The 26,436-nt window shown below is 53.1% G+C and overlaps 2 protein-coding genes, 1 long non-coding RNA gene and 1 other non-coding gene across 13 annotated transcripts; 2 read left to right on the top strand and 2 right to left on the bottom strand.

Moving 5' to 3' along the window:
• Window positions 1-2,019: 2,019 nt before the first annotated feature.
• Window positions 2,020-2,113, bottom strand: TRNAI-UAU (transfer RNA isoleucine (anticodon UAU)). Its single transcript has 2 exons — window positions 2,076-2,113; window positions 2,020-2,055 (listed from the first exon to the last, which is right to left on the bottom strand). It is a non-coding gene; the product is annotated as a tRNA-Ile (tRNA).
• Window positions 2,114-2,354: 241 nt separating this feature from the next.
• On the top strand, window positions 2,355-12,722 carry PLEKHG2 (pleckstrin homology and RhoGEF domain containing G2). 10 transcript variants are annotated; one of them, XM_037047499.1, is made up of 19 exons: window positions 2,355-3,245; window positions 3,903-3,990; window positions 5,072-5,340; window positions 5,420-5,520; window positions 6,304-6,370; window positions 6,486-6,532; window positions 6,731-6,881; window positions 7,202-7,339; window positions 7,532-7,732; window positions 8,157-8,249; window positions 8,334-8,420; window positions 8,778-8,811; window positions 8,903-9,004; window positions 9,138-9,185; window positions 9,265-9,303; window positions 9,473-9,489; window positions 9,668-9,844; window positions 9,951-10,875; window positions 10,953-12,722. In XM_037047499.1, the coding sequence occupies exons 2-19, from the start codon at window positions 3,924-3,926 to the stop codon at window positions 12,506-12,508; spliced, it is 4,119 nt and encodes a 1,372-aa protein (XP_036903394.1). In that variant the 5' UTR covers window positions 2,355-3,245; window positions 3,903-3,923; the 3' UTR covers window positions 12,509-12,722. The 10 variants fall into 10 exon arrangements, with proteins under 10 accessions (XP_036903394.1, XP_036903390.1, XP_036903389.1 ...); XM_037047495.1 differs by having other exon boundaries at window positions 3,903-4,032; XM_037047494.1 differs by having other exon boundaries at window positions 3,903-4,032; window positions 5,069-5,340.
• A 4,592-nt stretch (window positions 12,723-17,314) lies between these two features.
• Window positions 17,315-20,346, bottom strand: RPS16 (ribosomal protein S16). The gene is made up of 5 exons (XM_037047493.1): window positions 20,227-20,346; window positions 19,985-20,086; window positions 17,813-17,909; window positions 17,656-17,703; window positions 17,315-17,514 (listed from the first exon to the last, which is right to left on the bottom strand). The coding sequence occupies exons 1-5, from the start codon at window positions 20,272-20,274 to the stop codon at window positions 17,369-17,371; spliced, it is 441 nt and encodes a 146-aa protein (XP_036903388.1). The 5' UTR covers window positions 20,275-20,346; the 3' UTR covers window positions 17,315-17,368.
• Window positions 20,347-20,509: 163 nt separating this feature from the next.
• LOC118988102 (uncharacterized) lies at window positions 20,510-25,654 on the top strand. Its single transcript, XR_005066715.1, has 4 exons — window positions 20,510-20,541; window positions 23,110-23,269; window positions 23,394-23,438; window positions 24,120-25,654. It is a non-coding gene; the product is annotated as an uncharacterized LOC118988102 (long non-coding RNA).
• The last annotated feature ends 782 nt before the right edge of the window (window positions 25,655-26,436 follow it).

Here is a 26,436-nt window from a genome sequence, read left to right as displayed (position 1 = left end):
CCAGTTCCCCTTATCCTCCCCCTTCCCCCCGCAGCCCCCTACCCTCTCCTTCCTTTCCCTCCCTCCTGCCCTCATTCTTCGTTCTCCCCTCGACTCCACCTTCCCTCCCCACCCCTCTGCTCCCTCTGCCCTCCTCCAGCCCGTTACCCAGAGTTAGCGTTCTCCCTCCCCTCCTCCCCTCCTGCTCCTTCCTCTTCTCCTTTCCCACCTCCCCTCCCGGCCCTCCCCCCCTTGCCCAGGGGCAGGCCTTTTGATCTTTTCCTGGAAACTGCCCCTAATGTGGCAAAGGGCTGTGGTCCCCAAACAGAGGAAAAGAGAGCTGGGAAAGATAGAAACGAAGAAACCTAAAGACACTGGGGAGGCCAAGAGGAAGAAGCAAACCTTGCAGAGACATTTACAGATACTGAAAGAACAAGAAACAGACATCTCTGGTCCTTCTCTTACCAAAAACACATTCTGCCCCATCTCAAAAAAATAGTAATAATAATTTTTTTAAAATGGCACCTACCACCAGCTACAAATGCCAAACACCTGGGAGTCCCCTTGACTTGTCTCTCAAATCCACACCCCAGTCCAACAGCAATCCTCTTTGATTCGCTTCATCCTCTGGCCTTTACCCTAGTTCTATCTCCATCATCTCTAGCCTGAACCTTTGCCCTCAGTCTCTCTCCACCGCCCCACTAGACAACCAAAGGGAACCTGTCATGACACCTGAGTCAGATCACACAAAAGCCAAAGTCCTAAATTCTTACCAGTTTACATGGACTGACTTTCTCTTTGGTCAGTCTTGCTGTAGCCACACTGTCTTCCTAGCTGCTCCACCAGTAAGTGTATCTGACATGCTTCAGCTGCAGGGCCTTTGTGCTGGCTGTGGCACTCTGTCTGGAATAGCGCCCCCACCAGGTGCCCCAGTCACTCTCTCCCCCTCTAACAGTTCTCTGTTCAAATGTCTCCTCAGTGAGAGCTCCCTGACCCACACCCCACCTCCCATTCCACCATCCTCCTTACCTTCCTGTACTTTTTCCATGACGTTTATCGCCACCTAACGTATGAAATATACTTGGTTCCTATGTGTATAGAAACCTGCCTCCCCCACTAGAATGTCAAGTCCTTAGGGACAGAGACTTTGTCTTGTGCGCTGCAATAGTATCACTAAACCCTAAATAGCAGTTGGTCATAGAGTGGATATTCAGTATTTGTTGAAAAACACAAATTGATTCGGAAATGGGGAGGGAAAGAGTTAAAATTCCAAAACACACAAGAAAAGAAATTAGCAACTACTTAAGGTGACGGGTGTTAACTAAACTTATTGTGATAATCATTTCACATTTTATACATAAATCATGTTGTACACCTTGGACCAATACCGTACAGCATTATATGGCAATTATACCTCAGTGAAACTGGAAAAAGAATTCAAGACAGAGAAGGAAGCAATGCCATAAACACTGTTTGCAGAGGACCCACAGACACATCTGCACAAGCCCTTTTTTAAAAAGTATAATCTTTATTATATTTTTTCCATTACCATTTAGTAATGGAAAAGTAACCCCTTATACACCCCATCCCAGCAATCACCACGCTGTTGTCCACATCCATGAGTCCTTACTGTTTTGCTCAATCTCTCCACCCCCCCAACACCCCCCACTAGCTGTCATCTGTTCTCCATCTCTGAGTCTGTCTCTGTTTTTCTTGTTAGCTGAGTTTGTTTGTTAGATTCCACATATGAGTGAAATCATATGGTAGAAAGACAAATACGTCTTTCTCTGCACAAGTCTTAAACTGAGATTTGCAAGTCCAATGAAATGTGCAGGCATCTTGGAGGCAATACCACCCTCTGGCGGCCAAGATAAAAATGACACGTCCCCCTCGATACAAAACACTTCTTAGCCGCTGGTCGCCAGAGTCCCGGGAGTCTTTCCAGCCCGAGTGAAATGTTCATTTCTTTAAGTAAGATATATTTCTGGTTGATTTGTAAAATGTCTACGTTTATAGAGGCTGATGAAAGAAAACTGAAACTGCTCCAGGTGAGGATCGAACTCACAACCTCGGCATTGCTCCGCCATGCACTGTCTTATAAGTACCGCGCGCTAACCGATTGCGCCACTGGAGCTCCGGCCGCACCCTCTTATCGTGGGGTCCTTCAGTTGCTTTTGGCCACGTGACCTCCCCGGACAGCTCCGTTTCATATTGTATATGCAAATCAAAATATTTCGGTTGACCAATAGGAGAAAGGGATAACCAGTTCCGTATTCTCACGCCTCAAAGGTCTTTGCTGAAAAAGGGAAACGTCCGAGAGGCATTTGGAATGTGGGAGTGTAACCTGCCCGGGACTCGCCTTCTCATGAATATTCAGAATCTAAAGAGGTTTTAACTCTTCCCTGGCTGGCCAGCCGGAAGGCGGCCCCTCCCCCCTGCGGGCGGGAACAGGATGTGAGCCCAGGCGCCTAGGGGGAGGGTAAGCCCCAGTTAACCGCCCCCAGTCTCACAGCTGGGATCAGACTCTCCCTCTGCAGAAGTGGCGCTGGCACCGCAGCCGCTTTAGCCGGGTGCCACCCATCCTGCAGCCTCAGGGGTCCAGAGTCACGGATTCCGGCTTTCCGAGTTTCTGCACCGCGTCCTGAGAGACCCCGAAGCACAAGCTATCGCGTGCAGGTCAGAGGACCCCAGATATCCAGCTTCCCAGCGCCTTCCCAGGAGTCCGGGACATGAGCCCCGAGCGACCCTGGAGGTCGAGCTCTTTGCACCCCGGTTTGAAGAATTTAGGATCCCCTACCAGAGAGACCATCCAGGAGTTCCCAGGAGAAGCTTGTACTATGGGCGTCTAGCACCCCAGCAAGTTTGTTTGGGGTAGAAGCGCCCAATACTTCAAAGGGACTCAGGAATTTGGGACTCCCGTGCACTCCCGCCTGGAGGTGGTTTAATTCCTGCTCTTAGAGTTAGGAAAACTCAGGAATCCGGGCTGCCTATGGCCATATCTGGAAGTCCCAGGATTTGGGTCCCCAGCATCCCCATCTGAGACTCAAGAGTCAGGCTTCCAGCACTCTGCATTTAGAGAACCAAGAAATTCGGACCGCTGCTCCCCATTTTCCAAGAGACCTCGGATTCTGGTCCTGGAGCCCTCCCGCCCCTGACTTTCAGAGACCCAGGGACCCAGGAGCCAGCTCTACGCCTCCCTGGGGACCATGCTGAGGGTCGAATAGTAGCTGGGTTGCCTCGGTTCGGGGCTGGAGACTCCCGGAGAGGTGAGGAAGGAGGCGAGAGGCCCGGACCGGCTGGGGGAGGGGGTAGCACCGCTGCTGCTAAACAATGAGGGGGCGTGCCGGCGGGGGGCGAGCGGAGGCGCTGGCGGGAGTTCGGGGCTGGCGGAGATAGGAAGGCGCTGGGGTCAGAAAGCCGGTCGTAGGGGGACTGGCTGCAGGGAGATCGAGGGCTCAAGGCCAGCGTCCCACCTCACAGCTCTCGGTGGGGGAGGGAGCCGTCTGCCGGACCCCGGCATCCGGTCCCCCGGCCTCCTCCGCCCTCCCCTGGGACCCCGTGGCCTCCCGCCCACGGCTTTTCCCAGCCCTGCCCCTAGCCTTAGGCTCCAGCCGGAGTCCAGCCGAAGTCCAGCCGGAGCCCAACCCTTCCCAGGATCCCTGAGCCTCCGGCCCCAGACTGACCAGGCTGCTAGTTTCAGCGACTCTTGCTATCTTCACTCTTCTTTGTCTCGATCTTTCCATTTCTTTTCTATGTTATCTCTTCCCCCCCCCCATCCTTCTATCACTTTGCCTCTGTCTACCCCATGAGAGGCCCCTCCCTGGATTTAGACCACACCCCTAGTTCTCAGCCCCCAGTTTGTGAGTGTGGGCGGCAGGGAAGCCTACGGGGTCCTGATATCCAAGAAGGGGGTCTTTCTGCAGAAGCCGTTGAGCCACTCAGCCATGCCAGAGGGAGCCCGTGGACTGAGCCTGTCCAAACCCAGCCCTCGCCTTGGCCCCTGCCGCAGAGGTGAAGTGTATGACTGTGCAACTGTGTGTGAGACTCAGACAGGTGAGCACGCAAGGGAGGGGCGGAGCCTGCTGGACATTCATGCCTTTATTCAAGACACAGTGCAGCGCTCTGTGGCTGGCCCGGTGCCGAGTTATGCTGGCAACGCAGAGTGACCAAGACAGCCCCAGGCCTGCCTGCACAGAGCTGCAAGTCTGGTGGGGGAGATGGGCCCATCTCTAGACAGCGAGAGTACAGAGGGGTATCCCAGGGCAGAGTGATCAGAGCTGGGATTGGGAGCCTAGCTGGGGAGGTCAGGGGAGGCTTCCTGGAGAAGAGAACATCTAAACTGAGAACAGAGCTCTGATCCGTGTGGCTTGGTTTGTTGGAGTGTGGTCTGTAACTGAAGGGCTGTGGGTTCACTCCCTGGACTGGTTGGGTACGATCCCAGGTCCAGGCGCTGACGGGGGGCAACCAATGGATGTTTCTTTCTTGTTCCCCTGCTCTCTCTCTCTAAAAAGCAATAAAAAATTTTCCTCAGATGGAAACTTAAAAAAAGAAATTAAGAAATATGTATAAATAGACTGAGGATAGTAAGAATAAGCATGAATTGGGAAAGGCAGGGAAGAGCATTCCACACAATGAGACCAGTGTGTGCAAAGGCCAAAGAGGTAAGAAGAGGCTGCTTATTTAAGTAACTGAAAGAAGCTAAGTGTGACTGGAGACTGGAGTCTAGAAAGTGGCCAGGCTGTGGGAAGAGCGCGTCCCAGAAAGGTCTCTAAAGACTGCCTTGCACAGTCTTCAGGAGTTTGCGCTTCATCCTGAGGGCATGAGGGGGTTATACTCATGGGAGTGACCGAGTCAGACAGGCAAATTAATAAAGATATCCTAGGCTGATGTGTGGATATGGATTAGAGAAGCGGAGGCCAGAAGCCCAGAGAGGACCCTGATGGGAGAGGACGGGATTGGACCAGGCAGCACAGTGGGAAGAGGAGAAGGGAGCCTTGGGAAGGCTACTGAGTGTGGGTGAGTATGGGGGCTGAGAGCACTCACTTTACTCGGCCGGGGAGACCCCTGACCTCCTGCTTCATGTCCCCAGCAGTTTCCACAACCCCTGCCATGGCCTCCCCACGAGGTTCTGGGAGCTCCACATCCCTGAGCACAGTGGGCTCTGAGGGGGACCTGGCCCCAGGGCCCACCCCTGCCTGCACAGCCTCCAGGCCAGAGCCCCTTCCAGGACCCCCCATCCGCCTGCATCTGTCGCCCGTGGGGACCCCTGGGTCGGTGAAACCCTCAAGGCTGGAGCGTGTGGCCCGTGAGATTGTGGAGACAGAGCGGGCCTACGTCCGAGACCTCCGCAGCATTGTAGAGGTGAGGCAAGAGGGCACCTGAGCACAGTGGGGACCCAGGCCGGTTCCTCTGCCCCAGTGACCCCCAGTCATCCCCACAGGACTACCTGGGCCCCCTGCTGGATGGCGGGGTCCTGGGGCTGAGTACAGAGCAGGTGGGCACGCTGTTTGCAAACATCGAGGACATCTACGAGTTCAGCAGGTCAGCAGTGAGTGGGCTGGGCAGGGGTGCTGGCTGGTGGACCAGGGCAGGAGGGCTAGGTTCTAACCCAAAGCTTGGAGCCCCGCAGAGCCTGGTCCAGGCTTGTCCATGGGGTGTTGAGACATTAGGCAGGGATCACGGTGGGGAGGAAGGACCCAGGATGGTGGAGGAGTGAAGGGACAGAGCCCGAGGATCCGGGTGAGGTCCAAGTCCAAATAAGAAGACTGACCCAGGCATCGGGATGGAGCTCAACACTCAAACTTGGGAGCACAATGAATCCAAGGCTCAGGTGGGGCCTGAAGATCATGACAGTGTGAGCATGTGTGTCCTGGGGACCCCTCAGTCCTAGACAAACCAGGATGGTTGGTCCCCAGTCAGGAGGACGCTGGACTCCCAAGAATCAGGACGCCTGAGTGTCTTGGCAAGATCGTGAGATTATTGCCTGAGGTTCGAGAGTCAGGACAAGATCTCCAGTTTGCAACAAGAGCTTAAGATCATCACATCTCTGAAGGTTATGACACTGCTGTCCCTGGGTCATGACATGAGACACCCAGGCTCAGGCCAGCTATGACAAGATTTCAGGCTGAGGAATGTGACCAGTGCAGCCCGAGGAAGTCGGAGTGTGTTACAATGTTCCTCGTAGGCATCAGAGGACTCTTCCTCAGGACACGGCATCCCCTAGAGAGAGCCTGGCCACCACCAAGCCCCCACCCACCCTCCCCGAGACCTCCCCTGGGGGCACTGTGGGGCAGGGCAGCTCCTCACCCTTTCCTCTCCCTACAGCGAGCTCCTGGAGGAGCTGGAAGGCAGCAGCAGTGCAGGGGGCATTGCGGAGTGCTTCGTGCAAAGGGTGAGTCTGGGGGCCAGTGCTCAGTCTGGGCTGGCCCCTGGGTGAGTGAGGAGCAGGCCTGTGCAAACGGGTCACGGAGAGTCTGAGGTCTCCCTAACTCCCCTGTCACCCACAGAGCGAGGATTTTGACATCTACACATTGTACTGCATGAACTACCCGAGGTAAGGGGTCCCAGGTCATGCCCATGAGCTGAGTATATCACCCAACCTCCCTCTATCCAACTCATCCAGCTCCAGCCTCTGCTAGATGGTGACAGTACCTGAACTCCCTAATCTGCCCCTAACCCCTGCCAGCCTCCAACCCCTCCTAGCCCTGCCCACCAGAACTGCCAGCCACTCTGACCTGTGCTGTGCCCCCAGCTCCCTGGCCCTGCTCCGGGAGCTCTCGCTGTCTCCACCAGCAGCACTTTGGCTGCAGGAGCGCCAGGCCCAGCTCCACCACTCGCTGCCCCTGCAGAGCTTCCTGCTGAAACCTGTTCAGCGCATCCTCAAGTACCATCTGTTGCTACAGGTTCGCTATGGCCCTCAGGGGGTTGCTTGATGAGGGGCCAAGTCCTGCCCATGGACCACCTGGTGGTACACCTGGAGGGTGAACCAGGACAAGCTGGGCAAGGCCTGGGGAGGCGTGCGGTCCCTACGCACTGGGTCAGTGCTTGGGGTGGGTCTTGCTGGCAGTGGCTTCTGGCTTCAGCTGATACCATTTTTTCCTCCTGTTTGTCTGTCTTTGTCCCTGGGTCTCCCTCTCTGCCTCTACCTTTCTGTTTCTCTCTGTCTCCTATCATTATCATTCTTTCTCTTTTCCTCCCTGGGTGCCCGGTGGCTGCCTGGCAGGAGCTAGGCAAGCACTGGGCGGAGGGCCCGGACACGGGGGGCCGTGAGATGGTGGAGGAGGCCATTGTGTCTATGACAGCGGTTGCCTGGTACATCAATGACATGAAGCGCAAGCAGGAGCATGCTGCACGCCTCCAGGTGCCTCCAGGGTGGGCTGGATGGGAGGAGTGGGCATGTGGGCCATGGGAGGGGGGTGGTCAGTACTTCAAAGGTAACCTCCGAGGGTGTGATTAGACAGCACGGCCTGGTTGTTAACCCCCTTGTGTTGGCATGTATTTGCTGCCCTTCGGTGCGTTTCTGTGTCCTGTGCACCTGGCGGGATCCCGGCAGGAAGTGCAGCGGCGGCTAGGTGGCTGGACCGGCCCGGAGCTCAGTGCTTTTGGGGAGCTGGTGCTGGAAGGCTCATTCCGAGGTGGTGGAGGGGGCGGTCCCCGACTTCGAGGGGGTGAGCGGCTGCTCTTTCTCTTCTCACGGATGCTGCTTGTGGCCAAGCGCCGGGGGCCGGAATACACCTACAAGGGTCACATCTTTGTGAGTTCAGGGATGGGGGTGGGACTGGAATGTTACCTACAAGCTATGTTCTATATACCTGTACCTGCACCCCTAAAGGGGTGGCCAGGGGCAGGGTCTCCAAGGAAGGACAGCCTGGCTTAAAAGAGCCACATACTCTTGAGTCTGAGGGTGGGGCACGGTGCAATAAGGAGGGGTGAGGCCAGCAGGATGCAGAGGGGAGGGACCTGGATTTGCCCACCAGGCAAGTGTCTTCAAGGGGAGGAGCACATCTCAATCCAGATGAGGGTGGGGAGGATTGGTGAGGGAGAGCAGAGCCCATCCTGGGGAGGGGTCAGTGGAGGGGAAAGGACTCCCATACAACCATACAGGAACCCACATACAAGAGGCGCATTGCTGGGTCCAAGGACTCTGAGCCTGCCGCCCCTTCTGTTCCCCCTTCCAGTGCTGCAACCTGAGTGTGAGCGAGAGTCCTCGTGACCCTCTAGGATTCAAGGTGGCCGATCTGACCATTCCCAAGCATAGGCACCTGCTCCAGGTGAGCAGAGGGCGGGGGGGGAGCCGGCAGGGTTCCCTCCAGCCCCTACACCTTACACCTAACTCTGTCCCCACCTACCCCCAGGCCAAGAACCAAGAAGAGAAGAAGCTGTGGATCCACTGTCTCCAGAGCCTCTTCTTTGAGAACCACCCTGCCTCCATCCCAGCCAAGGTACAGCTGCCCTCACGGATGGCGGCCGGCAGAGTGCCGGAGACACCCGCCCCCCCAGCAGTTCTGGAAAACCCTGAGTTCAGGGGACCCTCTTAGAACGTGACAGTTAGATTGTAGAGTAGGCTGCCTGGGTTTGAATCCCAGCTCCACCACGTCCCTGGCTTTGTGACTTTGAGCAACCTCTCTGAGCTCAGTTTACTAACCAGGAGGGGTAATAGCATCGACCTCACGGGGCTGTGGTGAGGATTAATTGTCATCAGTCATATAATATGCCTGTCACATAGCGTCACCCATTACTGGGACTAGGACTGGGGTGCCCAGAGACCGGCCCATAACCCTCATCCTTGTGTCTTTCAGGCAAAACAAGTTCTCCTTGAAAGCAGCCTGTACTGTGAGTTTGGGCCTTGGGTGGGGAGGTGTGGAAGTCAAGGAATTACTTCCAAAAGAACATAGGTCTGTTAGCCCCAAATCTCTCCCCACAGGTGCTCCGAAAAGTAAGCCTGTCCCAGAGCCCGTGACACTCCCACTTGGGTCTCCCCGACCTCGAGACGCTAGAAGTTTTACCCCTGGACGAAGGAACACAGGTACAGGGGATGGAACCCTGAGTCGCACTCCCTGCATCTTCCCCAGGACTCAGGAATTGTACCCCCACCGCCCCCCTCTCCCAGAAGCTTGGGGCTGGGCTCCTGATGAGGTTCTCCTCTGCCTCTTCCACAGCCCCGTCTCCAGCCCCCTCCACTACGCGGCGTGGCCGCAGACAGTCTGGTGAGTTCCCCCCACCGAAAGATCAGCTAGGGATTGGGGTGGGAGCTGGGCCCCTAACATCAGTGTGTCCCCTCCCCAGAGCCAGTGAAGGACCCATATGTCGTGTTTCCACAGAACAGTAAGTGGCCGCCCAGCCCAGCCAGGTCCAGTCCTGCCTCTGTGTGTGTGTGTGTCTTCCCAGGGGAAACCCAGTTTTCATGGGGGAGGGGTCATCGGGGAGCCCATCATCCACAAGGAGTAGCAGTTATTCCTGTCTCTCACTCTTTTTCTCATCTCTCCATTCCCAGCTAAGCCTAGACTCAAGGTAAGCAGTCTCTCGGGACAGGGTCTTGGGACCCAGACTTGGGCCTGGTGGAGGGGGAACCTGAGTTCTAAACTCCTGGGTCTGAATATGAAAGGGGCTGGGGGATTGGTTCCTCCATCTGAGGGATAAGGGGCTGGGAGCCCTCGGTGCTTGCCTTCCATCCTTTCCTTCCTCGTAGCATGCTGGCAGTGAGGGGGAGCTGTACCCTCCCTTAGAACCTCAGGTACGGGGCCCAGCTTCTGGACCCACTGAGGACTTGGAGGACACTGGACCTCCCACGCTGGATCCCTCTGGGACGTCAATCACTGAAGAAATCCTGGAACTGCTGAACCAAAGAGGCCTCCAGGATGCGGGGGTGAGCTGGGCCTCCCGTCACCGTGTCCTTGGGGCTCTCCTCATGGGCAGGCACAGACCAGGGACCAGGGTGGCCAGCCCACCGTGATCTTTGGTCTCTTCCCCAGGGCTCGCTACAGCCACCCCCCAACGACATTCCCAAGTTCCCAGGAGACTCCCAGGGGCCAGGTGATGGCGAAAGCTTTGCGTTCCCAGCTCTGCCCAATCAGGACTCTTCAGAGGAGGAGGAGGAAGAGCTGGAGATGGATGAACGGGGCTCTTCCCCACTCCACATCCTAGAGGGACTCGGAAGTCCCAGTGCAGCTGAAGTTCCTGACATTCCTGGCCTTACCAAAAACCCTGCTGTGCCCAACCTCCCTGAAATTTCCAGCCTTTCTGAAATTCCCCCACTTCCCCGCCTTCCTAGTCTCTCTGACATTTCTAGTGTTTTCGAAATGCCCTGCCTCCCAGCCCTACCCAGTGTGCCTGACATTGCTGCCTCCCTTCCCTGTGACGCCTGGCTGCAGGGCCCTCTGCAGGAACCGGGCGAGGCCCTAGCCACCAGGAGAGAACTGATCTCTGGAGGCAGTTCTGGAGAACTAGGAGGGCCTTCCTCAGGCAGCCGAGCAGGGCAGGAGGAGGAGGAGGAGGAGGAGGAAGAAAAAGGGGTATCATTTCCAGATTTCCAGCCCCAGGATGGCACCCGAGATGAGGGATTCCAAGATGAGCTGGAATTTCGTTCTTGCTCAGAAATCCGGAGTGCCTGGCAGGCTCTGGAGCAGGGGCAGTTGGCCCGGCCAGGTTTCCCAGAGCCGCTGCTGATTCTGGAAGACTCAGATCTTGGTAGAAGCAGTGGGAGTGGGAAGGCTGGAGTCCCCAGTGCGGAGCGGGCCGCGTCCCGCGTGCGAGAGCTGGCCCGGCTTTACAGTGAGCGGATCCAGCGGATGCAACGTGCTGAGACCCGGGCATCCGCTAATGCCCCCCGCCGCCGGCCGCGGGCTCTGGCCCAACCCCAGCTGTTCCCTTGCTTGCCCCAGGAGCAGGCTGAGCCAGGTAAGGTCCAAATATGTGGCCAGCAAAGGTGGCTCACTGAGATTCCAGTCCTGATTCATTTCTTCCTTTGCATACAGGGCCCCTGCCTGCCTTTGGACATGTGCTGGTATGTGAGCTGGCCTTCCCACTGACCATGGCCCAGGAGTCTGTCCCTCTGGGCCCTGCTGCCCACGTTCAAGCTGCTGCACCCCTGTCTAAACAGGCAGGCAGCCTGGGTGGCCAGGGTCTAGATGTTTCCAATTGGCCTGAGCAAGACCATCAGGGCATCCAGATTCCAGCTGCTACCATTTTGCCTGAGCAAGATCTCTGGGTTCCAGCCGCCACACCTTTGCCCAAGCAGGAAGACCCGCCATGTGTCCAGGTTCTGGCTATCGCAGCTCCACCTGATCAAGAAGGCCACCTGGAAATGCGAGTCCCGGTTACCAGCCCTTTGCCTGAGCATAGAGGCCACAAGGATATACAGCTTCCAGCTACCACCTTTTCCCCTCAGCAGGGATGCCAGGTGGACATCCAGGTTCCAACCACCCCAGCCTTGCCAAAGCAGGGAACTTGTTCTCATGTCCCAGTTATAGTCACCAGTCCTGTGCCCAAGCAGAAAGGCCACCTAGACCGCCAGAGCCCAGACAACACCCCATTAACTAAGCAAGAAGGTTCCAGGGATGTTCAGTCCCCAGCCACTGCCTGCAGCCAAGCCAGCGACCCTTTGCTTCCAAGTGGAAGCAGTCTGGACCCTCAGATCCCAGCCAGCAACGCAATGCCCTTGGAACACGACCTCTCAGACATCCAGCTTCCGGATACCTCACCTTTGCCTGCCTGTGGAGGCCACCTAGACTGTCAGGCCCCAGCCGGCGCTTCATTGTCTTTGCCCCAGGACCTCCCAGACGTTCGGGCTCAGGCTGCCACAGGTTTGCCCCAGCCCCAAGGCATCATGGACACAAGGGAACAAGCATCGCGGCCTTCGCCCAAGCAGGGGGGCCTGCCAGACCCCCCGGGTTCCACTGCTGTCCCTTTGCTTCAGGAGCAAAGCCTCACAGACCTCCAGGCCCCCAAACCTGCACCTCAATTGGAGCAGAAGGGCCTCCCGGACACCCGTGTTCCAGCTGCCACACCTCTGCCTGAGCAAGGAGACTCTTGGGACACTCCAGGCCTGTCACCCACCCCTACTCAGACCACTGTGATTTTGTCCAAACCAGGAGGCCACTTAGCCTCTCATGTTGCCAAGTCAGAGTCTTCAGACTTGACTCCACCTCACAGCCCCCCACCCCCAACCCGTCAGCTCCTGGGCCCCAGTGCAGCTGCTCTGTCAAGATACCTGGCGGCCTCGTACATCAGCCAGAGCCTAGCTCGGCGGCAAGGGCCTGGGGGAGAGGCCCCCCCAGCCTCCCGGGGTCCTTGGTCCTCTGCCCCCACGTCCCGGGCACCATCACCACCACCTCAGCCCCAGCCCCCACCGCCTCCGGCCAGAAAGCTCAGCTATGCCACCACAGTGAACATCCAGGTCGGGGGTGGTGGACGGCTGCGGCCAGCCAAGGCCCAGGTCAGGTTGAACCACCCTACATTGCTGTCCTCCACCCAGGAATCTGTGGGCCTTCGCAGAGCCCAGGGGGCTCCTGATGCCCCTTTCCACATGTGAGCCGGGATATTGGGCTTCTTGAAAAGCAAGGACTTCAACCACATGCTGCAGACTCGGAACTTCACTTGGCAGTTCAGACACTGAACACAAGCCTAAAACTGCCACAGCTTCCCCCTCTTGGGGTCTGCTTTGCCAAATGGGCCTTATTACTTACCCTGATTAATTCAACAGGATGGGGGAGGAGTGTCATTAATATTTTGTTAATATTATGAAATTACGTCTTTTCCAATTCTGGAGATGGGGGGGGCAGGTAACGGGACAACAATGAATGGGATGGGAAGGTCTGTCACAGCACAACTGGGTTCTGAAAATTTGGAGAATCTCACTCGTGAGATGCACTGGAAACAGGAGCCATTGCAAATTGGTGTATGATTTCAGAGGGTTTACGAACCGCGTGATGCCCATCTAGAAAAGCCAAGTTAGGAGACTTTGTTCCGAGGAGAAATTCATTCCCTTAGCAGTTCATCCAGTCCATGTGTTCCACCACCATCCATTCAACTCAGCCACTCAGCTGTCTCCTCATGCACCCATGCCGCTGTCTCCATCTTCTTCATCCGTCTTCCAGTCCATGTCACGCATGTGCCTCGGTTCATTCGTCTCCTTCCTCTCATCATCCTACTGCCCCATCCAGTATTCAGCTCTTTGGTAACCCATCGACCCGTCTCATCCCACCCGTCCATCTCCCCCCAGCCCTTCCCACTCAGCCACGTGTCCCTCCGTATCTCCATCTCTGTCAGCCATACATATTCACACAACCATCACCTAAGCCATCAAGGCGACCGTCTCGACCACCTCCACCCTTAATTGGAGTCTGCTGGGTCTTGGTAACTACAGAAGTTCAGAGACAGCTCCATGCTAACGCTGGAGTGGATCAAGTTTTGAGATTCTGAGAAAAGTCTGTCCCCATCTGTCTGACTTCCCACCCTCATGAATAGCCCAGTTCCTGTGCGCACCCACATGCTCAGATCCCTTCCCCCCTTCTCTAGTTTGAGACCTTTACAAAGTGCCTCATGGTGCCCACACACACGCACACAAGTTCGGGTCATAGAGACGGGTGTGGTTTTTTTTTTTTTTAAATCTTTAGAGGGGAAGGAGGAGAGAGGAAGACAATATCAATGTACAGTTGCCTCTGGTGGGTCCCCTGCTGGGAACTGGCCTGCAACCCAGGCATGTGCCCTGACTGGGAATCGAACCACGATCCTCTGATTCACAGGCCCGTGCTCAATCCACTGAGCTATGCCAGCCAGGGTGAGACAGGTTTTTATATCGGGATCCTGTGCCCTCCCAGCCATGGCATACCCCGTGAGGAGCATAACTTAATCAGTCTTTTTGGTTATACTACCTTCTCTCATTGAACACTTAGCCCCTTGTGCTTCAGCTCGTCATCTTATTGAACCTTCCCTGTGTGTCTGAGGCAGCAGTGTCGTGGCTGAGCTCCAGGCCCAACTCCTTGGTGTGTGACCACCTTCTGTGCCCGGTTTTCTCCTGTACAATGAGGACAAGTACTGGTCTTACAAGATCACGGTGAAGAGTCGGGGGATCTCCAATCCCGAGTGTCTGAGCCTCTGACGCACTGGTGCACTGTTTGAGTCACAGATGCCCCAGAATCTAGTCCAGTTTGTGGCCTCAGAACCTCCGAGGCAGGAACCTTAGGAATCTCAAGTTTCAGCAAACAATTAGCAGCAAAAAGCTGAGTTTTATTGGTAATATCGGCATATCATGGGCATTAGTCACTTCGTATGAACTCATTCACTTTGTGGCCCTAAAAGGCAAGTGGGGAATTTAATCCCCACTTTAAAGATGAGGGAACTGAGGTAAAGATTGGGTAAGGGACTTGCCCAGTCATACAGGAAGGGGCAGAGCTGGGAATCTGTCCCCATAGCCCGGGCCATCCATACTTAATGAATGCTGATCCCATGCCAGGCATTGTCCTTGCCACCGGGAGCCACAAAGAACACTGCCCTGCCCACTTGAGGCACAGGCTGGCGCTCCAAGGGCCTTAGGTGATAAGGTGGCCAGGACAAGGCCTGGCTCAATAACTGTTCGCTGCTGGCTTCTATTCACTTTGCCCTACAGCTGGGTTGGGCCTGCTCCGCTGCAATCTCCGAAAGGTCAGGATAGATGCTGGCCCTCCCCTCCTCCGCCCCAGCTGCACATTCCCAGCCACCCCCAGCTGCACATTCCCAGCTGAAGGAAAGTTCCCAGCCTGACTTAGGCTCCCAGCGGCGCCGGAATTCCCGGTATTTGAGGAGGCGTCAGGGAGGGAGAAAGGGGCTGTCTACTCCAAGGCCTGGAGCGGGGAAGGAGAGGCAAGTGCCCTGGCTCCTCCAGATGCGTCCCAGCTGTGCCTCTGGGAAGAGGCCAGGAGCCTCAGGGAGGCGGGGGCTGTTTCTGGGTCCTGTGGGAAAACCCTGGGTACCACCAGGCTCGCCTTAGCCCCTCTTGGTGTCTACCCATGAATTCTCTCTGTCCTGCCTGCAGAAATAATCTCTGCTCCATAGCCCAGTCCCAAAGCCTCCTCAGGAAACCCTTTCTTGTTTGTCTGCAGCCTGCCTGTTGTAAGCACACCCTTTAGAGCTGCAGCAAAATCAGGCTCAAAGAGGAAGGGGTGGGTGGGTTGGCTGCTGCCCTCCATGGGAGGGTTAGGTCAATGCCAGTCACCCGAACGCCACTTCCCATGCAAAACTTGGTGAGCGGCATTTTATTTTGCTACTAGCCTCATTTTCTCATTTGCTAACCAGACACCTGCCCGACACCAACTTCGAAGAGATACTGTGAAGATACGTCCAACAACGCTTTGCCGAGCACCTAACTGGTGCTCATTTAACCCACTCAGCGTCACCAAGGACTTGACAGTAACGTGCCACATAAGGTTTCCGTGAATGGCGGACCGCACATAAATTGGTAGTCCCGTAAGATTATAAAGGAGCTGAAAGATTCCTGTTGCTTGATGTAGCCTTTGTAATAGAGTGCAACGCAGTCCTCGAACACCATTGTTACAATTGCCTACAGTATTTGGAACAGTAATATATCCGCTAGGTGTGTAGCCTAGCGACTGGGGAAACAGAATTTGTCACCTCAAAATATGCCTATTTGGCATAACGTTTATTTTAGGCTGGTAAATTTTAAGAAACAGCAGGCATAGGGAAAGGTCTGAAAACCACGTTACTCTTTTCGAAGGGCCTTCACATAAGGGAGCTCTCCATTTGTAAGGGGTCTCCCTCACTGTACCAGGAGAGCAGGATGAACCCATCCACGCGCAAGACAGGGACTTCACACAGAGTTAACCTCACCTTTGGTTACTGTGCTTTCTGGTAATCTCCCATAACCCCTCCCCACCCTTTGTATTTTGTCTCCAACTGAAAAAGGTACTAAGTCCGCTGGATGATGTTCATGTAACAAAACTGCCTGCCACACATTTTTCACTAACAAAGCAGGGCACAACTTGGAAGGAAAACGTTCTCAACCGTGCAACCCAGCTCAGTAGCCACATGGAGCTGCTGGGTAGGGCAGAGATACAACAGGGCAACTGGACAGTAAATCTGTTTCTTCTGCTATAAAAACGTAACTTCACTGCTCAGTCAACATTCTAATGCGGTAAAATGTTGCACGTACTCCCAGCAGGGGGAAGATAGCGGGACTCCACCCAGCAGACATCTGGGATACCCAGGTTGGCTGCGAAGAAGACTCGTGTGGAAGCAGAGATGCCTTTCCCAGAGCGACGGAGCTCACTAGCTTCCAACAAAAATGGAAAGAAAAACTAAAGGCAACTAATTTCACAAGCAACACCAAGTTGGCCCCTTGTCTATCTGCAGGTTTTGAACTCCCCAACGTGGAACTCTGCATTGGAGGTGGAGGGCTAAGGGACTTGAACACCCCTGGATCTTGGTATGTCGGGTGGTCCTAGAACCACTACCAGCTCTACCTGTACAGCAAGTTTCTCTGCGCATCCCAGAGAAATTTCCTCCATGGTGGCAATGTTCTGTCACATGCTGTAGCCCAATGGTAGCAACTGAGAAGCCGAAGCCACCACATGTTGGCTTTTATTACACAGCAGACACACCATCTCAGTCCTCAGAGCCACGTTCTGAGCCCCATGGCGGTTACATTGAACATAGGGACTCACTTTAAGGATGCCAGGGGGACCTCCCCCCAGACCGTAGTGTTGATATCCGGGATGAAGCCAGTCAAGGGGAATCCACCCCACTCCCCGACCCTGTGGGTTTCACGGACCTTAGTTGCTGACTTCAGACTCCACCCACAGTTTTTCCTTTCCATTTTTTTAAAGATTTTATTTATTTATATTTAGAGGGAAAGGGAAGGAGAGAAGTATCAATGTATGGCTGTCTCTCGTGAGTCCCCTGCTGGGAACTGGCCTGCAACCCAGTCATGTGCCGTGACTGGGAATCGAACTGCAATCGTGTGGTTCACAGGCCCACGCTCAATCCACTGAGCTACACCAGCCAGGGCCCTTTCTTTGTATTAAAGATTATTGATAGTACACTTCCCCTGCTTTCCCCAGTAACGCAATTTAAACAGCAGCAAAGAAACGGACAAAGATAAAAACGAAGTCATAAGGACACCCTACTCAACCAGTGGCCCAGAACCACCCCCACCCTGGCTGTGCCCGCAGGCCGGACTCCACCACAGGTGCAGGGAGAGACCAGGCCCACTCCCACCTGCCTTCCCACCCACACCAAACCCAGAGTAGGGGCTTCTGCCTTAAAATCCAGACCAGCAACGGGCTCAACACATCTTTTATAATTCTTTTTGCCGAAGACCCACCACAAAAGATAACGCAATCCATGAAACCATAAAACCCACGACCATTGTTTATTATAAAGGTGAACTCTGATGGGCTTATCGGTAGGATTTCTGGTAGCGAGCACGGGCACCAGGACCTCCAAACTTTTTGGATTCGCAGCGCCGAGGATCGGCTACAAGCAGGGTCCGGTCATACTGGATGAGGATGTCTTTGATCTCCTTCTTCGAAGCCTCATCCACATCTGGAGATGAGAAATGGGGAAAGATTCAGACAGCTGCAGAAGCACACACCTGCTCTCTGAAGCTAAATGAATGCCAAGGCTGGTCCTTGATTTGCCCTCCGCCCCCCACCCACCTATTGGGAAGGACCCATTCCCACTCACATTTTTGATAATAGGCCACCAGAGCTTTGGAGATGGACTGGCGGATTGCTGTAAGGAAAACATACAAAAAACGGTGTATCAGTTTTGTGACAGTCCAAGGGAAGGGCCTTGCTCTCAGAGCTACCTCCCACTGACGTGTCCAGTTCCTGGGACTCACCATAAATCTGGGCCACATGACCACCACCCTTCACGCGGACTCGGATGTCCACGCCAGCAAATCGCTCCTTTCCCAGAAGCAGAACAGGTTCCAGTAGCTAAGGAACGGGGGGCGCAACAGGGTTTAGATCACAGCCTGGGCTGCTGAGTCACCTTCCCGAGTATCCGCCTTACCTCTCTCCAAGTAGCTTCTGCCACCACTGACCTCAAAGTACTAGTGGAAGAGGGCTGCGCTGTTACTGCGAGGCCCTCTTACACAGCCAGGAGCAAGGAAGATTCGAAGGCAGATGTGACTGTTCAAGGCAACCTAGGCTGGGGTCTCTCCCTGCGCCTGATTCCCCACCTCAGACTGGTTCTTCAATTCCTGGCACTTCAGCTCAATAGTAAGGAAATTTTGCAGTCTCAAAGCTGCCTCTAACCCTGAAAGACACTTTTGGGCTACGTCAGGTGCCTTTTCTGGGTTCCCCACCTGAGCTCTCCGTCCTCCCTTTAAGCCTCACAGATTTCGAGAGAAATGACCACCACACTGTAACCCAAGCCATGCTCTCGCCTTGTCAGCTACAGGCCTTCTGCACGTGCCTGGACGCTTCTTTTACCTACTTTAGGCCTCAGCTCCCAAGTCCCCGCCCCCCTTCAAAGTCTCCCCTGACCCTCCACTCAGATGGCAGAAGCTTTGCCTGGGCTCCCCCATCTCAGCCCCAACTACTCTGGAGCAATGCCTGGCATTGGATCCATTGTGTCTCCCCAAGGAGACTGAGAGCTGTGACGGCAGGGCCTGGGGCCATCTGGGTCACTGCTGTGTCTCTGGCCCTCACAGAGGCCCTCACAGAGTACGCAAACAACACCTTCAAATACACTGACAATAAGAACAAGCCACAATACTCAATGTCTGCTACACTACGGATCTCAGACCCTATCTTATTAAGTTCTAATTAACCCTGAAATTTAAAATAGATTTACTCTGGCTGGGTAGCTCAGTGGGTTAATCATCCCGATACACGAAGGTTGTGGGTTCCATCCCTGGTCAGGGCACATATGACAATCAACCAATGAACGCATAAATAAGTGGAACAACAAACTTATGTCTCTCTCTCTCTCCACCCCCTTTCTCTTTCTCTCAAGTCAATTTTTAAAAACAACATTTATTTGCTTCCTTAAAAAACAAAACAGGCCCTGGCTGGTGTAGCTAAGTGGATTGACTGAGCTTGGGCCTGTGAACCAGAGGATAGAGATTCAATTTCCAGTCAGGGCACGTGCCTGGGTTGCAGGCCTGTTCCCAATGGGGGCCGCACAAAAGGCAACCGTTCATTAGTATTTCTCTCCCTCTCTCCTTCCCTTCCCCTCTAAAGATAATTAAATAAGACCTTAAAAAAATAACAGACTTTACAGGAAACTCTAATTATCCTCACAACAGCCCTTCAAGGTAGAAATTATCCCCATTTTACCCAAGGACGAGAAGTTACCTGCCTCAAGTAACACAGGCTAGCAGAAACAGAAATCAGACTCCAATCTCTTTCCGTTCTGAGCCAAAGAAACTTAGGCTCAAACAGGGAAGACAGGAGCCCCTCACAACCACACACAAAAACCCAAATTCCCTTCCCGTTCTTTTAAAACTTAGTGAATTCCTACAATGTCCAGGAGTGGAAAATGACAGTCAGTTGTAAACACGACACATATCCCCTAAGAAAGCAGGCTGCAAAAACCCTGGTAAGGCTCTTGTCAACTGCCCCCAAAGGAGTGGGCCCCCAATATCCCAGTTTTCAAAGCACCCTCTTAATCTTCAACACCCGGGTGACATTGGTAAATAAAATTACACTAGGTGTACAATCAATCCTATAATACGTCATCTGTATATCGAATTGTGTTCACTACCCGAAATCACGTCTCCTCCCATCACTATGTATACCCTTTATCTCCTCCTACCTCCTCCTACCCTTCCTTTACCACCCACATTTTCACTCTCACCTTAAGCTTCTATCACATCTTCTGTATCCCCCAAACCGACCACCACCGCCAAATACTCCATTTTTCTGGCCCCAACTCAGCTTTCTAAACATCCCATTAATACCAGGTCCCCCCGCTTCCGAAATCAACGTACTCCAGTAACCTGTTTACTTCAACGCCCCTGTCCCAAAGTCCCAAAGTCCCAAACGCCTGTATTGACTCCCAGCACCTTGTACTGAAGCGTGCGGGGCTCGATCATCTCCAGGGGCCGTCCGTTCACCTTGATGAGACCGTTGCCCCGTTTGCAGTGCGCCACCGCTGTGGCCGTCTTCTGCAGAAAGCAAGGGGGAAGAGAACCAGGCCTCGTGAGCTCAGGACTCCGGCTCCCATGTGTTCTACCGACCGCTGCCCCATCAACCTCTCCCAAACCCCGGCCTCCCCCCGACCCCTCCCATTTAGTTCTCGGCTCACCTTGCGTCCGAAGACCTGCACGGACTGCAAAGGACCTTTGGATGGCATTGCTGCGGGCGCGCGTGCACAAGCGATCCTCACTGCGCGGAGCCCACACCGGAAAAGGAAAAGCCGACACCACCCCGGCGATTTTTCAGGGTCTGCGCAGGCGCATTGAGCGTCGCGTCGCGACCAGAAGCTGCTTTACGGCTTGTGTTGTAGCCAGGGGGCGGGCCTTCGGATTGGCGGCAGGAAGGTGAATCCCAAGAGCGGTGGGCGGGCCCGAGAGCGGGCAAGGGGCGGGGCCCGGGCGTGGAAAGGGGCAGACAAAGAAGGGTGAGGAGTAAACGCGAACAACCGCTTCTCACTTACATTCGGCTCTTTAATAATTTCCCTCCGCCCCCTTCCCCACTCCCCACTAAAATAGATTCTTAACCACTTCTTTTTTCTTAACCCCTTCTAAAGAGGCCCTTCTTAACCCCTCACTATCCACGGTCGTCCTCCCCCCTAGATTGTCGCCTCCTCCACCGGAATCTTCCCTAGGGAACGCACAGCAAGAAGTTAAGCAGATTCCCAGATTTAGGATTTGTAATCCTTTTATTCCCTACCACGCCCCGGTCATGCTTCCTCTCCCAGAGTTCTTTTCCTCTTAGAGTTCCCTCCCTCACAATCTACCTTTAAACAAGAGTTGCTTGCTTTTAAAGTTCCCTCTTCCTAAAATCCTCGCAGAAGTTCACTCCCAGATCTGCCTCCTGGCTAGACTCCTTTCCCTGAATCTCCCTCCACTGAAGGGCCTTCTCCCCAGTCATTCCCCCGAGAGTCTTCCTCTTCACAGGACCCTACCTTCCGACTCTAGCTCTCCAATACACCTTTCCCCAAACCACTCCCGTAGAATCCCCTTTCACAAAATCTTCCTCCGTTTCAGAGCCCTCTCCCTCAAAATCTACCATTCCTAAGAATTTTTTTCTCTTCAGAGCCTTTCTCCAGCAACTACCTGGCCTGGAATCTTTTCTAGAATCTTCTGCTCCATAGAGACCCTCCCTCTAGAATCGTCCTCTACCCTAGAATCCCTACTGCATCCCCTAAATCATCTCTTCGTTCTCTCCCCCAAATCACTTCTCTAGACCCCTCCTACCCCCTACTCAGAATGTTCCCCTCCCAGTCAAGAGGCTTGTCTCTCAGGGCTGCAGGGTGCCCACAGTTGCCTCAGTTTTTCTGGCAGCACTTGGTCTGGGGTCCAATGTTCAAAGGGTTTTGGTGACTCACCCTGTGCCTGGAGGCCTGAGACAGGGTCATAGGTTGGTAAGCGAGTCTGAGACAGAAGGAGGATCCTCCAGCCACAGTCCACCTCCAAAAGGGTGAGAGAGGGAGAGGGGAAGGGGGATGGAAGAAGGGAGCACCCACAGCCTGCCCTGAGGGACTCCAGACAAAACACAACACGAGAGAGAGAGAGAAAGAGAGAGAGAGAGAGAGAGAGAGACACGCACACATGGAGGAAAAAGACACAGAAGGGGCAAACGGAAAAGAGGAAAAAGGAAAGACACCGTGTCAGTCTGAGACAGACCCTGAAAACCCAAGCAACGGAAATTCAGAGGCAGGCCAATGCTCAGAAAAAGAGATAGACAGGTATAGGCAGGAATGGTGATTCCAAGATACTTGAAACAAGTAGAAGTAGAAAGGAGAGCAAAGACCCCCAATTATGCACCTGAAGACACTGATAAGACCTAGTACAGTGTTTTCTAGTGAGAAGACAGGCCACAGAACACGCATACTCTCACACCACATTCTACTACCTTATGGGCCTGTTGGGTGGGTGTGGAAGGCTTCCAGTGTCCAGTGTCTCCAGGATGATCCTCACACCCCTGCCAAGTCTTCTAGCCTCCTTGGGGGGAGGTGGGAGAATTGTGTCAGTAAGTTTCCTGACTTAGGCCCTCCCTACTTTAGGGTCTTCCCCTGCCTCTTGGAGAACATTCCCTGTGTATCTGTGGATTGAGTGGAGCTGGACAGGAAGGGAATGGGGCAGTTCCCTACACTCCCTGCAGTTTTTTGTTTTTTTTTTAAGATTTTTGAGCCCTGGCTGGTGTAGCTCAGTGGATTGAGCACGGGCCTGCGAACCACGGGATCGTGGTTCGATTCCCAGTCAGGGCACATGCCTGGGTTGCAGGCCAGTTCCCCGCAAGGGATGCACGAGAAGCAACCATACATTGATGTTTCTCTTCCTCTCTCCTTCCCTTCCCCTCTAAAGATAAATAAATAAATATTTTAAAAAATAAAAAAAGAATAACTATTTTTAAAAAAAGATTTTTATCACCCTGGCCAGTGTGGCTCAGTGGATTGAGCCCCTGCCTGAGAACCAAAGGGTCACCAGTTCAATTCCCAGTCAGAGCACATGACTGGGTTGTAGGCCAGGTACCCAGTAGGGGGCACTCAAGAGGCAACCAGATATTGATGCTGCCCTCTCTCCCTCCCTCCCCCTCTCAAATAAAATCTTTAAAAATATTTATTTTTTAAAAAGAGATTTTATTTATTTATTTTTAGGGAGGGGAAGAGAGAAACATCAATGTGTGGTTGCCTCTTGAGTGCCCCCTATTGAGGAATCTGGCCTGCAACCTAGGCATGTGCCCTGACTGGGAATGGAACTAGTGACCCTTTGGTTCTTAGGCCAGTGCTCAATTCACTGAGCCACACCAGCCAGAGCAATCTTTTTTTTTCTTTCTTCAATATATAAATATATAGGTTTATGTTATGCAGGAGAAAGTGGAAATAGTGTCTTTATTTGAAAATTAGGGAAATAGAGCATAAATCCCACATGATTAAATGTCTCAAAGAAGGCAATATTTTGCATCTCAGATGGGAGATACAGTCTTTTGACTTGCTCCCTCTTTGCGTACCTTTGCCTTCCAGGACCCTGGGCCACTGAGATCAGAGAAAGCCTGAGGGTGGGCAGGGTGCCCATGTAGCCTCTCTGGATCATCCTCCTGCTGATAAGGCCTTGGGGGGGGCGGGACCACCCCTCTGTCCTCAGGAGCCTTTCTACTTCCCAGTCACCATCATGAAGAGGCTGGTGAGGAGCGGGAGAGGAGAGCCAGCAGACAGGGGCCGGGAGGGGGTGAGGTGGGGGCGTGTTTGAGGAAGGTCAGGCTCTCCCCCTCCAACATCTGATTCTCTTTCCTGCCCCCAAATTGTAGGAAAACAAAAATGATGGCACTCTCTACACCCCAGATGATCTCTCAGTAAGTATTTTATTAGCTCCCTAGTGAAGCTGGAAGTTTGGGGAGAATCCACTAGGCTTGGATGCCTTGAATGTTAGGGGCAGGAGGCAGTAGGGCTGGTGTGTAGATGTCCAGTCCCCACCCCAGCCCCCAACCTTGACAAATATATTTTGTTCACTGTTCTCTCTGAAACCTAGAACAGTGACTGGCACATAATAACAACAAATGATGACGATTATAGCCACACATAAATAGCACTTACTCTGTGCTAGATACTATCTAAATGCTGTAAGCGTATTAGCTTATTTACTCTTCACACTGGTCCCGTGAGGTACACAGGGCCACCGAGTATGGATATGAAGGTTGTATACGGCACAAAGGTCCCACATACACAGGGACAGTGTTCACATCCTGGATGTGTTTGTCAATTTCCAGCATATGGCAGTAAAGCATTTTTTTAAAACAAAATAGCATTTAGAACTGTGTTAAGGAATAAATGTCTCTTTCTAACTTACACAGGTACAGTGTGGGCTAGCGTAAGCCCTCAAGATAGGGATTATTCAGAGCTCCATTTTACAGATGAGGAATCGGGTGCCCAAAGAGGTGAAGAGACTTGTCCCATGCCCCAAGTCAGAAAACCTGGGGATGGGCATTTGGGATCAGGCCCTTGCCCAGAGACACCAAGTCACCCTGTCCCCACAGGTGTGTCCCACTGAGACTAGGCTGCTTCCGGCTGGAGCTGTCTGTGATTGGGTTTGAGGAGGGCCCATCTGTGGGGACTGCTATATTCTGGCTACAGCGCCTGCTGGATGCCCTGGGGTCCCAGCTGTGGGTAGCAGCCGAGGGGCATTGTCCACCCTGTGAAGAACATTCCCAGAGACCTGTCTGTCTCTTCCTGGCCAAACTCTTGGAGTTATTACAGAAGGCTCGTGCTCAGCACCTGCCCTAAGCATGAGCCTTGTAGGATGCAGACTCCCTGGTACTCCTGGAGAAAGTGGGTGAAGACAGGGAGAGGACACTTGTTCTCCAGCCCCAGCTCCCAAACCCTAAGCTTTCTCCTTCTAAGCCAGAGATGCCCCTGGAGCCTTAGGAGCCAAGGGGAGGAAAAGGGAAGGAGGAAAATATGGTGAGATCTGAAGTCTGAAGATTTTAACCTACGGGACAAGGGGTTGGATGATTGGCCCCAACTACCTCTATTCTCCCTCTTTCAGAAACTCCCTGCTCTCTCTCTCCCAGGAAGGGACTGAGTATTGCCCAGGTGTCTATTAAACTCATCCCCACCCCTTGAGGACCAGGAGAGTCTTGTGGTTCACATCCCTGGCTGCAAATAATTGCCGCCTGGAGAACTTTCAAGTAATACAGATGGCCAGGCCCCAGCCCAGAGAATTTGATCATTGGTCTCTGAGGGATCTCAAACATCTATATTTTTTTTTATCAACTTCACTGAGGTGTAATTTACATGCAGTAAAAGGTGCCCATTTTAAGTGCACATTTCATTGCGTTCTGACAAATGTTTAAAACACAAAGCTACATTTCCCTTGCCCCAAAGCAATCTTCATGCCCCTTTGCAGTTAATCTCCACCTTCAGTCCTAGACACAACCTAATCTGTTTTCTGTCTGTATAGGTTAATTTTGCTTCCCTAGAGTTTCATATGAGCGGAATCCTGTTGTACATATCCTAGCGCTGGCTTCTTTCACTCAGCATAATGCTTTTGAAATTCATTCAAGTGTGTATCAGTAGCTTGTTACTATTGCATTTCATGGATGTGCTACTCCTCCTGATGGCATTGGTTGTTTCTAGTTTGGGGCTATCATGCATCTATCTCTCTGTTACCTTCTTAAGTATTCTGATGTGCTGCCGAGATTGAGAGTTGAGAACCAGATACACCAGGGAAGAACTTTCCATGGGGAGAAAAAGGACTGTTCCCTCTCTTTCCTGGAGTAAATGTCTTTCTGCAGAAGTGTCAAGAGGCTGTTTATATGTAGAATCCTATTGTAAACAGCTGCTGTGTACAGGGATCAAGCTTATAGGAAGAGGAACATTTCTATAGGGTGCCAGACCCTCCCCAGTCTGTCTTGGGTACAATTTTGGGGATTGTTGGATTGGGGAGCTTGTGCTTATGCAAAGGTGTATGCTCTCTATGCTCTCTCTGGTAGCTGCCTTGGGAGCCTGCTGCCAGCCCAACACCACTACATTTCCCTGTGACTAACTAGATACATATTAAATTTCCGTAAATTGAATCCAGGGGTCTTTTTTTTTTTTTTTTTTTAGAGATTTATTTATGAGGGGAAGGAGAGAGGGAGAGAAACATCAATGTACGGTTCCCTTTTGTGCATCCCCTGCTGGGAGTTAGCCTGCAAGGAACCGGCATGCAACCCAGGCATGTGCCCTGACTGGGAATCGAACTGCGATCGTCTGGTTCGCAGGCCCGCGCTCAATCCATTGAGCTACGCCAGCCAGGGCAAGGGGTCTTAATGCTTATGGGAGAATTAGCAATGTGTTCTAAAGCTTCAGAATTTTTTCCTCATCATGTTAATTGTTCCTATCACTCCCACAGGCCTGGCTGTCTTTGCCATCTCTGACAAATAATTATTGTGCTAATACAAATATTCACATTTAATGAATTTGGGGACAAGGGCTTTGGAGTCACCGAAACTTGGGGAGGAATCTTGAGTCTGCCACTTTTCAGTTAGTTTATTCTCCCGATGTCAGTTTCCTCATCGGCAAAATTTCCTAGGGAATATTTTTTAGAGTGTCTATAAAATAAAGTATGGCTTATTTGCTAATCCCTGCCTCCTCGTGGCATGGCATGCTGCGTTAGTGGTCTGGACTAAATTCAGGCACTTATTTCGGCTAAAAAAGACCGGGTCCTAGAATGAATAACTTTCCCTACCATTTGACTCTTCCAAAATGTCGACTCCACGTTTCACATTAACACAGCCATGCCACTCTCAATATGGCATTCTAACAGCGTGTCGTAAGGAAGAAGCCCCGGGAATCTCGCGTTAGGCAAGGCCA

The sequence above is a fragment of the Sturnira hondurensis genome, unplaced genomic scaffold (genome assembly GCF_014824575.4).
Source record: "Sturnira hondurensis isolate 20B ecotype Veracruz unplaced genomic scaffold, ASM1482457v3 Scaffold0005791, whole genome shotgun sequence".
NCBI lineage: Eukaryota > Metazoa > Chordata > Mammalia > Chiroptera > Phyllostomidae > Sturnira > Sturnira hondurensis.
Note: the sequence above shows the minus strand (reverse complement) of the source record. Positions and strands in the feature narration are given on the sequence as shown.